We start from the raw sequence: 9,372 nt of genomic DNA on the forward strand, positions 1-9,372 counted from the left end.
TCTAGTTCAGTTCTAGTTCAGTTCTAGTTCAGTTCTAGTTCAGTTCTAGTTCAGTTCTAGTTCAGTTCTAGTTCAGTTCCAGTTCAGTTCAAGTTCAGTTCTAGTTCAATTCTAATTCAATTGTAGTTTAGCTCGGGATCAGTTCCAATTTAGTTTAGATCTTAATCCAATTCTAGTTTAGATCTTAATTCAATATTATCATTATTTACGTTTTTTTTTTCTTTACTCACACCCACAGGCATCTGGTCTCCATCAGAATTCGACCCAACAAACCAATCCAAACCAAAGCTCAAATGATCCCCAGCAGCATCAGCAGCAGAACGGCAGTGCTGCCGGTTCCTCAGACAATCCGGCGGGGAATAATCCGCATGTACAACAGAATGGCCAAACTAACGATCACAGTAATTTTCCTACAGCGAATGGTGAACTTTCGGGTTACTATGCGCCACGACACCCGGGACAGGGTGCCCTAATGGCACCGCCCGGTTTCCCACCCTTACACTATCTCAACAAACCCGTGCTGCCAGGTCTCAACGGCAGCATGGATCAAAGTGCGGCCAATGGTCCCTCCAACGGTTTAGAGGGTTACACCTTGCCTGAACTATTACCCGGACAAAATGGCTCTGCAAATAGTAATAACCAGCAGAATGGCTCTAATCACAATACATCAACCTCCAATGGCACCGGCGGACGTCATCCCACCTCTAGCAGCAGTAACAATTCGTCGGGCAGTCATAAACCCCCCAAACCACACAGTGATCTAAGGCTATTCAAGTGTCTGACCTGCGGCAAAGATTTTAAACAGAAAAGCACCCTACTGCAGCACGATCGCATACACACAGACGCCCGACCCTATCCATGTTCGGAGTGTGGCAAACGCTTTCGCCAGCAATCGCATCTGACGCAACACTTACGCATACACGCCAATGAGAAGCCCTTTACGTGCGGTTACTGCAATCGAGGCTTTAGACAGCGGGCGATACTGAATCAACATGTTCGCATCCATTCGGGTGAGAAGCCCTTTGCGTGTCCCGAGTGCGGCAAGCACTTTCGCCAGAAGGCCATCCTTAATCAACATGTGCGAACCCACCAAGGCGAGCGACAGTTCTTGAATAAATTCTTGAGAAAAAAAATTAGAACAGAAATTTTGCAAAATCCAAAAAAAAAGAAAATTCCCAAACGAGAGTTACAGTTTAGGGCAACATTTTTGGGCAAAAATTTTATAAAAAATTTTAGACAAAATTTTAGTTTTTTTTCAATTTGGCTAATTTATTAAAGAATTTTAGAAAAAGCACTTTGTTAACAAGGAATTGGCTTGATTTTCCAAAACTAAAGACTTTATAGGCCTCCAAAAAAACTCGTTCGCCTGCTATTTCAAAATTTTTCTTAAAAAAACCATTTTGTGTCTCGTAAGCCTTTAAGGTCTTTAGTTGGGAAAATCTTTTTTGTAAAGAAAAATCTGGCAAAAACTTTCAAAATTTAAAAAAAAGTATTAACTGTATGGCTCTCATTAATTAAACTTTAAAAAACTCTTAAAAAAGGAAAGTGCTGAAGCACTTTGCCGTTTCTTGAAAACCTTCTACTTACTCTCAACTCTGTAGTTTAGCTTAGACTTTAAAACAAACTTTCTTTAAAAACTTTTAATTAATATAACGATAAATAACTTGGAATACATTTCGTTTCACCACACAGATGTCTCACCACATCTCATCTTTAAAAATGGTCCTCATCCCACGCTATGGCCGCAAGATGTACCCTTTCCGGGCGAGGAGAATGATACCAAAAATGGTATTGCCGGCGATGGTTATCATGATGAAGATTCTCAAGGTGGCCAAGATGGTGGTATACACTATCCTTCATACTTTAAAGATGGTAAAGGTGGGTGCTGATGAACGAAGACCTTTATTATCTTTTGAGCACAGCTGAAGGACATTCGAATAACATATGTTTTTAATTTCTTGTTTTGTTTTTAAGGTCAAAAAATCTTACCCGATGTTCTGTCACACATTGGCATCCGTCCGGCTAATATGCCACTGTATGTACGTTGTCCCATTTGTGATAAGGAATTCAAACAGAAGACCACTCTACTACAGCATGGTTGCATACATATCGAATCGCGTCCTTATCCATGTCCCGAGTGTGGTAAACGTTTCCGTCAGCAGTCGCATTTGACGCAGCATCTACGAATACATACCAATGAAAAACCGTTTGGTTGTCTCTACTGTCCGCGTTTCTTCCGTCAGAGAACCATTTTGAATCAGGTAAGAGTTGTTGGGAGTTGTAGAAAGTGTGGCTTTATGTATGATCCTTTTAAATTGTTTCTATTTCTCAGCATATACGCATACATACCGGAGAGAAACCTTATAAATGTGCACAATGCGGTAAAGATTTCCGTCAGAAGGCCATTTTGGATCAGCACACTCGAACTCACCAGGTAGTGGTAGAATTAAAAAGTTTATTTTAAGAAATTTTCACTTTATTTATAGCATAACTTTACTGTCCAGTCTCACTTTAGTGGGATTTTAACTAAGTATAGTTTATTATGTTCTAGTTTAATTCTATTTGAACTCTAGTTTAGTTCTAGTTCAGTTTTAGTTCAGTTCTAGTTCAGTTTTAGTTCAGTTCTAGTTCAGTCCTAGTCCAGTTCTAGTTCAGTTCTAGTCCAGTTCTAGTCCAGTTCTAGTCCAGTTCTAGTCCAGTTCTAGTCCAGTTCTAGTTCAATTCTAGTTCAGTTCTGGTTCAGTACTAGTTCAATTCTAGTTCAGTTCTAGTTCAGTTCTAGTTCAGTTCTAGTTCAGTTCTAGTTCAGTTCTAGTTCATTTCTAGTTCAGTTCTAGTTCAGTTCTAGTTCAGTTCTAGTTCAGTTCTAGTTCAGTTCTAGTTCAGTTCTAGTTCAGTTCTAGTTCAGTTCTAGTTCAGTTCTAGTTCAGTTCTAGTTCAGTTCTAGTTCAGTTCTAGTTCAGTTCTAGTTCAGTTCTAGTTCAGTTCTAGTTCAGTTCTAGTTCAGTTCTAGTTCAGTTCTAGTTCAGTTCTAGTTCAGTTCTAGTTCAGTTCTAGTTCAGTTCAGTTCTAGTTCAGTTCTAGTTCACTTCTAGTTCACTTCTAGTTCAGTTCTAGATCAGTTCTACTTGAGTTCTAGTTCAGTTCTAGTTCAGTTCTATGACAGTTCTAGTTCAGTTCTAGTTCAGTTCTAGATCAGTTCTATGACAGTTCAAGTTCAGTTCTAGTTCATTTCTAGTTCAGTTCTAGTTCAGTTCTAGTTCAGTTCTAGTTCAGTTATAGTTCAGTTCTAGTTCAGTTCTATGACAGTTCTAGTTCAGTTCTAGCTCTAGTACAATTTTAGTTCAGTTCTAGTTCAGTTCTAGTTCAATTCTAGTTCAGTTCTAGTTCAGTTCTAGTTCAGTACTAGTTCAGTTCTAGTTCAGTTCTAGTTCAATTCTAGTTCAGTTCTAGTTCTAGTTCAGTTATAGTTCAGTTATAGGTCAATTCTAGTTCAGTTCTAGTTCGATTCTAATTATGTTTTAGTTAGCTATAGCTCAGTTCTAATTCAGTTCTAGTTCTACTTCGGTTCTAGTTCAGTTCTATTTCAGTTCTACTTCAGTTCTACTTCAGTTCTAGTTCAATTCTAGTTCAATTCTAGTTCAATTCTAGTTCAGTTCTAGTTCAGTTCTCGTTCAGATCTAGTTCATTTCTAGTTCAATTATAGGTCAATTCTAGTTCAGTTCTAGTTCAATTCTAATTATGTTTTAGTTAGCTATAGCTCAGTTCTAATTCAGTTCTAGTTCTACTTCGGTTCTAGTTCAGTTCTAGTTCAGTTTTAGTTTAATTCTAGTTCAGTTCTAGTTAAGTTCTAGTTCAGTTCTTTGTCAGTTCTAGTTTAGTTATGCTCTAGTTCAGTTCTATTTCAGTTTTAGTTCAGTTCAAGATCAGTTGTTGTTCAGTTCTAGTTCAGTTCCAGTTCAGTTCTAGTTCAGATCATGTTCAGTTCTGGTTCCGTTCAGTTCAGTTCTAGTTTAGTTCTAGTTCAGTTCTTGTTAACTTCTAGTTCAGTTTTAGTTCAGTTCTTGTTCAGTTCTGCTTCAGTTCTACTTCAGTACTAGTTCAGTTCTAGTTCAGTTTTAGTTTACTTCTAGTTGAGTTCTAACTTAATTCTAGTTGTCTTCTAGTTCCTTGTTTAGATCAGTTTCGAAGCGGTTTCAGTTTAATTCTGGATTAGTTAGTTATTATTTCTGAAATCAGACCTTTAAACTCTTCTAAATTTTCCAAAAGCTTTCAATTTTATTTCGAGGATTAAAAAGGATTATGAAGTGTTATATAATTTAAATTCTAACATCATATTTCGCATATTAATCTTCCTTTTCCAGGGCGATCGACCCTTCTGCTGTCCCATGCCAAATTGCCGAAGACGTTTCGCTACCGAAAACGAGGTAACCAAACACATTGACAACCATATGAATCCGAGTGCCACAAAGACACGACGAGCCAACAATACCAACAGCAATACAACACACTCAGCGGCTGCAGTGGCAACAGCAGCAGCTGCTGCCGCGGCCAATCATTTAATGAATGAAACCAAAAATGCAGCCGCTCAACAGTTTCTAAACAACAACAATCCCGTGGCGCAAGCGGGTGAAAACAAAAACAATATATTACCGCGTTCGATGGGAGGTGGAGGTGGTAATACCGGATCACAAGTGAAAAATGAATTGTACTTTCCGCAATGTTATGGACCACCATTCCAGCATCCCTTTCAGGGACAGCCACAGGCAGCTCATGCTGGTCCCGGACAACCATCGGTATCGGTAAGTGTGGCAAATTCCGTAGCTCCCGGGGTGGTGGTGCAGCAAAATGCTGCCACTTCAGTAGTGGCTCAGTGACATCCCCCAAATGCGGGAACCACAGCAACAGTAACAGCGGCCGGAGGTAGTGCAAGTGCTGCTAGTAGCACAACTGCTGCAGGAGCAGCAGCTGCACATAGTCATCATCAGCAACAGCAGGGAGCTCACAATGCTAACAGCTCCGCTGGCCAAGCACCCCAAACTGTAACATTATCCATAACACTACCACCTGTGGGTGGTATGCCACCGACGGCGGCTGCTGTAGCAGCAGCAGCTACGGCCACCTCTTCGCATCATCATCAGGGTCATACAACGCACGCTCACAATCAACCGCCGCCAGCGCATCCACCACCCACTGGGCCACCACCTACTCTCTCCCATGCAATTCCTATACATCCACATATACACTCAATATTCGGATCTCTATGATAATATCAACAAACTTAAGTATACAATGATTTTTCTTAAAAATTTTAAAACATATATTTTAAAAACAATTTTTAACAAATTGAGCTAAAAGAATACTGAAGAAAAAAAAAACACCTTAAAACAAAGCAATTACATATACAAATTTTTTCATTTTGAACCTAATCCTCGTTTTAAATGTTTTTTTTTTATAATAACACTTAAATTTAAATTTTACTATTACTTTAATATAAAAAGAAAAGTTTTAAATTATTTTTTGTTTCTTTTTCTTAAAAAATTTTAATTAAGAAAAAGTTTTACTAGTCTTTTCGAAAAGGACTCTAAACCGTTAAGAAAACAAACAAACATTAATGACAAAAGTACGACTTTAACTTCCCATAACTTCTATAAATTAAATATTACAAAGGAAATTATTTTTTCTAATTTTTTTCTTAAAGACTTTATTTACAAAAAAAAAACAAACAATTTAAATATAACGGGAAAGTTAATTTTTCACAGTGTATTTACAGCAATAGTAAACAACTCTGTTATAAATGATTCACAATAGTAACTAGCAGATCTGGCACTGCTGTATAACTTTAAATTTGTATTACGAATTCAATATTATTTTTAGTTCTAAAACAGTTCTAGATCAATCCTAATACAGTTCTAAAACTTTTTAGGGTCAGCTAAAGGATCAGCTCTAATTACTTTATGCATAAGTTCATTTCTATCTAGTTTAATTGTAATCCTGTTTTAGATAATTTCTAGTTCAGTTCTAGTTTCGTTTTAGATACATACTGGATCACTTTTAATTCAACTAGAAGTACTAGTTTGTTTCTAGTTCGGAAAGATTAAGTTCTAAAGCTAGTTCAGTTTTAGAATCAGTTCTAATACAACTAGATGTACGATTTTTGTTTAGTTTTAGTTCAACTCGAGACCAAATTTTTATTCCTAATTGAGTTCTAACTATTTTAGTTCTAATACACTTTCTAGCATAGTACTAGTTCTGATCTTGTTAAATTCTAAGACAACTCTAGTTCGAATCCAATTCAATTCTAGTTCGGTTCTAGTTTAGTTCTAGTTCAATTCTATTTCAGTTCTAGTTTAGTTCTATTTAAGTTCAGATTTAGTTCTAGTACAGTTGTAGTTTCGTTCTATTGCAGTACTAGTTCAGTTCTAATTCAGCTCTAGTTCAGTTCTAGTTCAGTTCTAGTTCAGTTCTAGTTCAGTTCTAGTTCAGTTCTAGTTCAGTTTCAGTTCAGTTCTAGTTCAGTTCTAGTTCAGTTCTAGTTCAGTTCTAGTTCAGTTCTAGTTCAGTTCTAGTTCAGTTCTAGTTCAGTTCTAGTTCAGTTCTAGTTCAGTTCTAGTTAGTTCTAGTTCAGTTCTACTTGTGGTTATGATCTAGTTCAGTATTAGGTCAAATCTAATTCAGTTCTAGTTTTAGTTTTGTTCTAATTCTGTACTAGCTCTCATATGTTTTTTTACAAGTTCTTTATTAGTTCTGTTCTATCTTTTAGTTCATTTCTAAAACAGTTCTATGTTCTGGATTAGATACCAATTGATTTCTAGTTCTGAAACATTTCTAGTTAAGTTCTGGTTCAATGCTGAGTTATGAATCTCTTTTTTAATTGATTTATGGCAAGTATAAGTTTATTTCTTTTAAATACACTGTGAAAATAATACTATCCTATGGAATGTGCAAGAAATCTTCTTAAAAAGAGCAGCTTTAGTATACTTTTTTGAAAAAAAAAACAATTTTCTTATAGAAATTTTATTTTGTAAGATTTTTTTATATTTTATTTCGTTATTTAGTTAAGACAAATGATTATTTTGTTACTAAAAACTATTATTTTTTATTAGTTAATAAGTTTAACTATTTTCTTATATGCTAATTTATTACACAACAAACATTTTTTATTAATATTATTATTTCTTTTTATAAAAATTGTGATTATTTTGTAAATTTAAAAAACAAGTCTTGTCTTCCTTTTGTTTTTTTTTAATAATTACAATTAATTGCGTTTAGTTTGTTGAAATATTTTAAAAAAATCCACACTTTTTGTTAAAAAAAAAAAAAACTCGTTTTACAACTCCAGAGTGCCATAATTACAAGAAAAATATATATAAATTTTAAAGAAAAAAAGTATTCCTATAGTAAATATTTTAAAAAAAAGTCATTAGAATTTTCTTTTTATACAAACATAACTTTTAAATATTTCTCTAAGTGTGGATTTGTAAAAGATAAAAGAAAAAAAGAAATTAAATTTTTTGAATCTGTTTTCGTTTTTTTAAAAAGGCATTTATTGAAAAAGAAAGTGTTAACAACTCTGTGTTTTTTGCTTAACATTCACAATAGCTGTGTGAGTTATTGTATTGTTGACTGTCTGGGAGTTATTAATTTCTATATAAAATTGCTTAAATTGTTTGATTACAAATGTTTTTGCTAATTTTAAGTTTAAATTTTTAAATTTAACAAAAATTTCAATTGTTTTTTTTAGTTTTTGTTTAATTTTGATTATTTTTTTTTAATATTTATAGTTTTTAAGTTTTATTATTTAACTTTTAGTTTTTATGTTCTTTCACAAAAAAAAACACAAAATATTTATATGAATAAAACAATTTTAAAAAAAGTTTTTTTTTTAGTTTTTCTTTTTCTTTAATTTTTGTTGAAAATACACTTACAGAAAATGGGGTATTAACTAAACACTTTTTGGTTACAATCATTTGGCAAAACAGCAAAGAAAACCTTAACTTTTTTGGCATAGAAATAACGAATGTAGGGAAAAAATCAGCCAGACAAGGGAGCTTAAAACTTAAAATTTGAGATAATAACAATAAAAGTGAAAAGAATTTAAATTTTTCCTTTAAAAAGTTTAAGTTCTGGAAAAGTTCCTTTCTCCGGCCAAATTCCTTTCCCTACAGAAAACTTTTTTTAAAAATATTTAAATAAATTACAAAAAAAAAAAATTATGTAAATACAAAAGTTTTATAGTTGGAAAAGAAATTTAAGTAAATTAAACCTAAAAAAAAACTCTAACTAAATTATTAACAAAATTATTTGTTTGGTATTTTTAAACTGTTGTTTTAATTAGACAAAATTTTATTAAAAATTAAAAAAAATACATTATTATTTAGGCCCATATCATAAATTTAAAACTAAAACAAAAACAACAATTAATAAATTTAAACAAAATTCAAGTTTCGGCAAAAGATTTTTGGACAAATATTTAAAAAAAAAAGAAAAACATAAAACAAAATTTTAATAAGAAAAAAAAAAGCTTTTATTAGTATTTAAACAAAAAAAAAAGCATGTTATACAAAAAAACAACAACAAAAATAAATTTTAGGAAAAAAAATTAATAAAAACACATTTTCGGCTTAATTTAAATATTATGGTTTTAATGATAAAAATTTAAACTCATGCTTAATAATTCTAATGAAAGCATTATAAAGAAAATTAGACTGAATGTCACTGTGATACACTTTAACTTTATATAAAAAGAGAATAAAAAAACCCCTCCCCCCCTGTCCTTGTATATAAAACTTTTGTAAATTATAATATTAAAAACACAACAAATTTTAGGCCCTTAAAACAAAATAACAAAATTAATCAAAATTTTTTGTAAAATGTTTAAAAAAAAAATTAAATATTCTTAAAGAAACTAAATTTTAAAAAAAAAGCAAAATTATCAAAATTTTTTTACTCCATTTCTAAAAAAACACAAAATTTTTAAGTTTTTTTTTAATTTTTTCAAATTTTTTAATTTAAATTTTCATTTTTTTTCAGTTAAAATGTATATAAACAAAATTTAACCTAAAAAAACAAGCTCCAAAAATATTTTTATGTTTAATTAAAACAAAAACATCTACAGGACTTTTAAATGAAAAAAAAAAAAAATAAGAAAAACTTGAAATATTTAAGTTTTTCTTAAATAACTGGACGAAACGTTAAATAGTGAAAAAACAGGCTTAAACTTTTAACAACTACTGGCAATACTCTCAAGAAATGGGTTTTAAAAAACTCTTTTTCCAATAACAATAATTTAACAAAAATAACAAATTTTTAATAATTAAAGGCTAAAAAAAACCTTGGCTAAAAAAACCAAATCCAAACTAAAAAAAAAAT

At 32.1% G+C, this 9,372-nt stretch overlaps 1 protein-coding gene across 1 annotated transcript in view; it reads left to right on the top strand.

Moving 5' to 3' along the window:
- Window positions 1-5,383, top strand: part of LOC111687718 (zinc finger protein 502) — a 9,656-nt gene extending 4,273 nt beyond the window's left edge. The window contains exons 2-6 of the mRNA XM_046951406.1: window positions 239-1,010; window positions 1,693-1,878; window positions 1,975-2,261; window positions 2,333-2,434; window positions 4,365-5,383. Of these exons, the coding sequence (XP_046807362.1) occupies window positions 239-1,010; window positions 1,693-1,878; window positions 1,975-2,261; window positions 2,333-2,434; window positions 4,365-4,877 (1,860 nt within the window). The 3' untranslated portion in view covers window positions 4,878-5,383. The remainder of the gene's footprint in view (window positions 1-238; window positions 1,011-1,692; window positions 1,879-1,974; window positions 2,262-2,332; window positions 2,435-4,364) is intronic.
- Window positions 5,384-9,372: the final 3,989 nt, after the last annotated feature.

Source organism: Lucilia cuprina, chromosome 5 (assembly GCF_022045245.1).
Source record: "Lucilia cuprina isolate Lc7/37 chromosome 5, ASM2204524v1, whole genome shotgun sequence".
Classification (NCBI taxonomy): domain Eukaryota; kingdom Metazoa; phylum Arthropoda; class Insecta; order Diptera; family Calliphoridae; genus Lucilia; species Lucilia cuprina.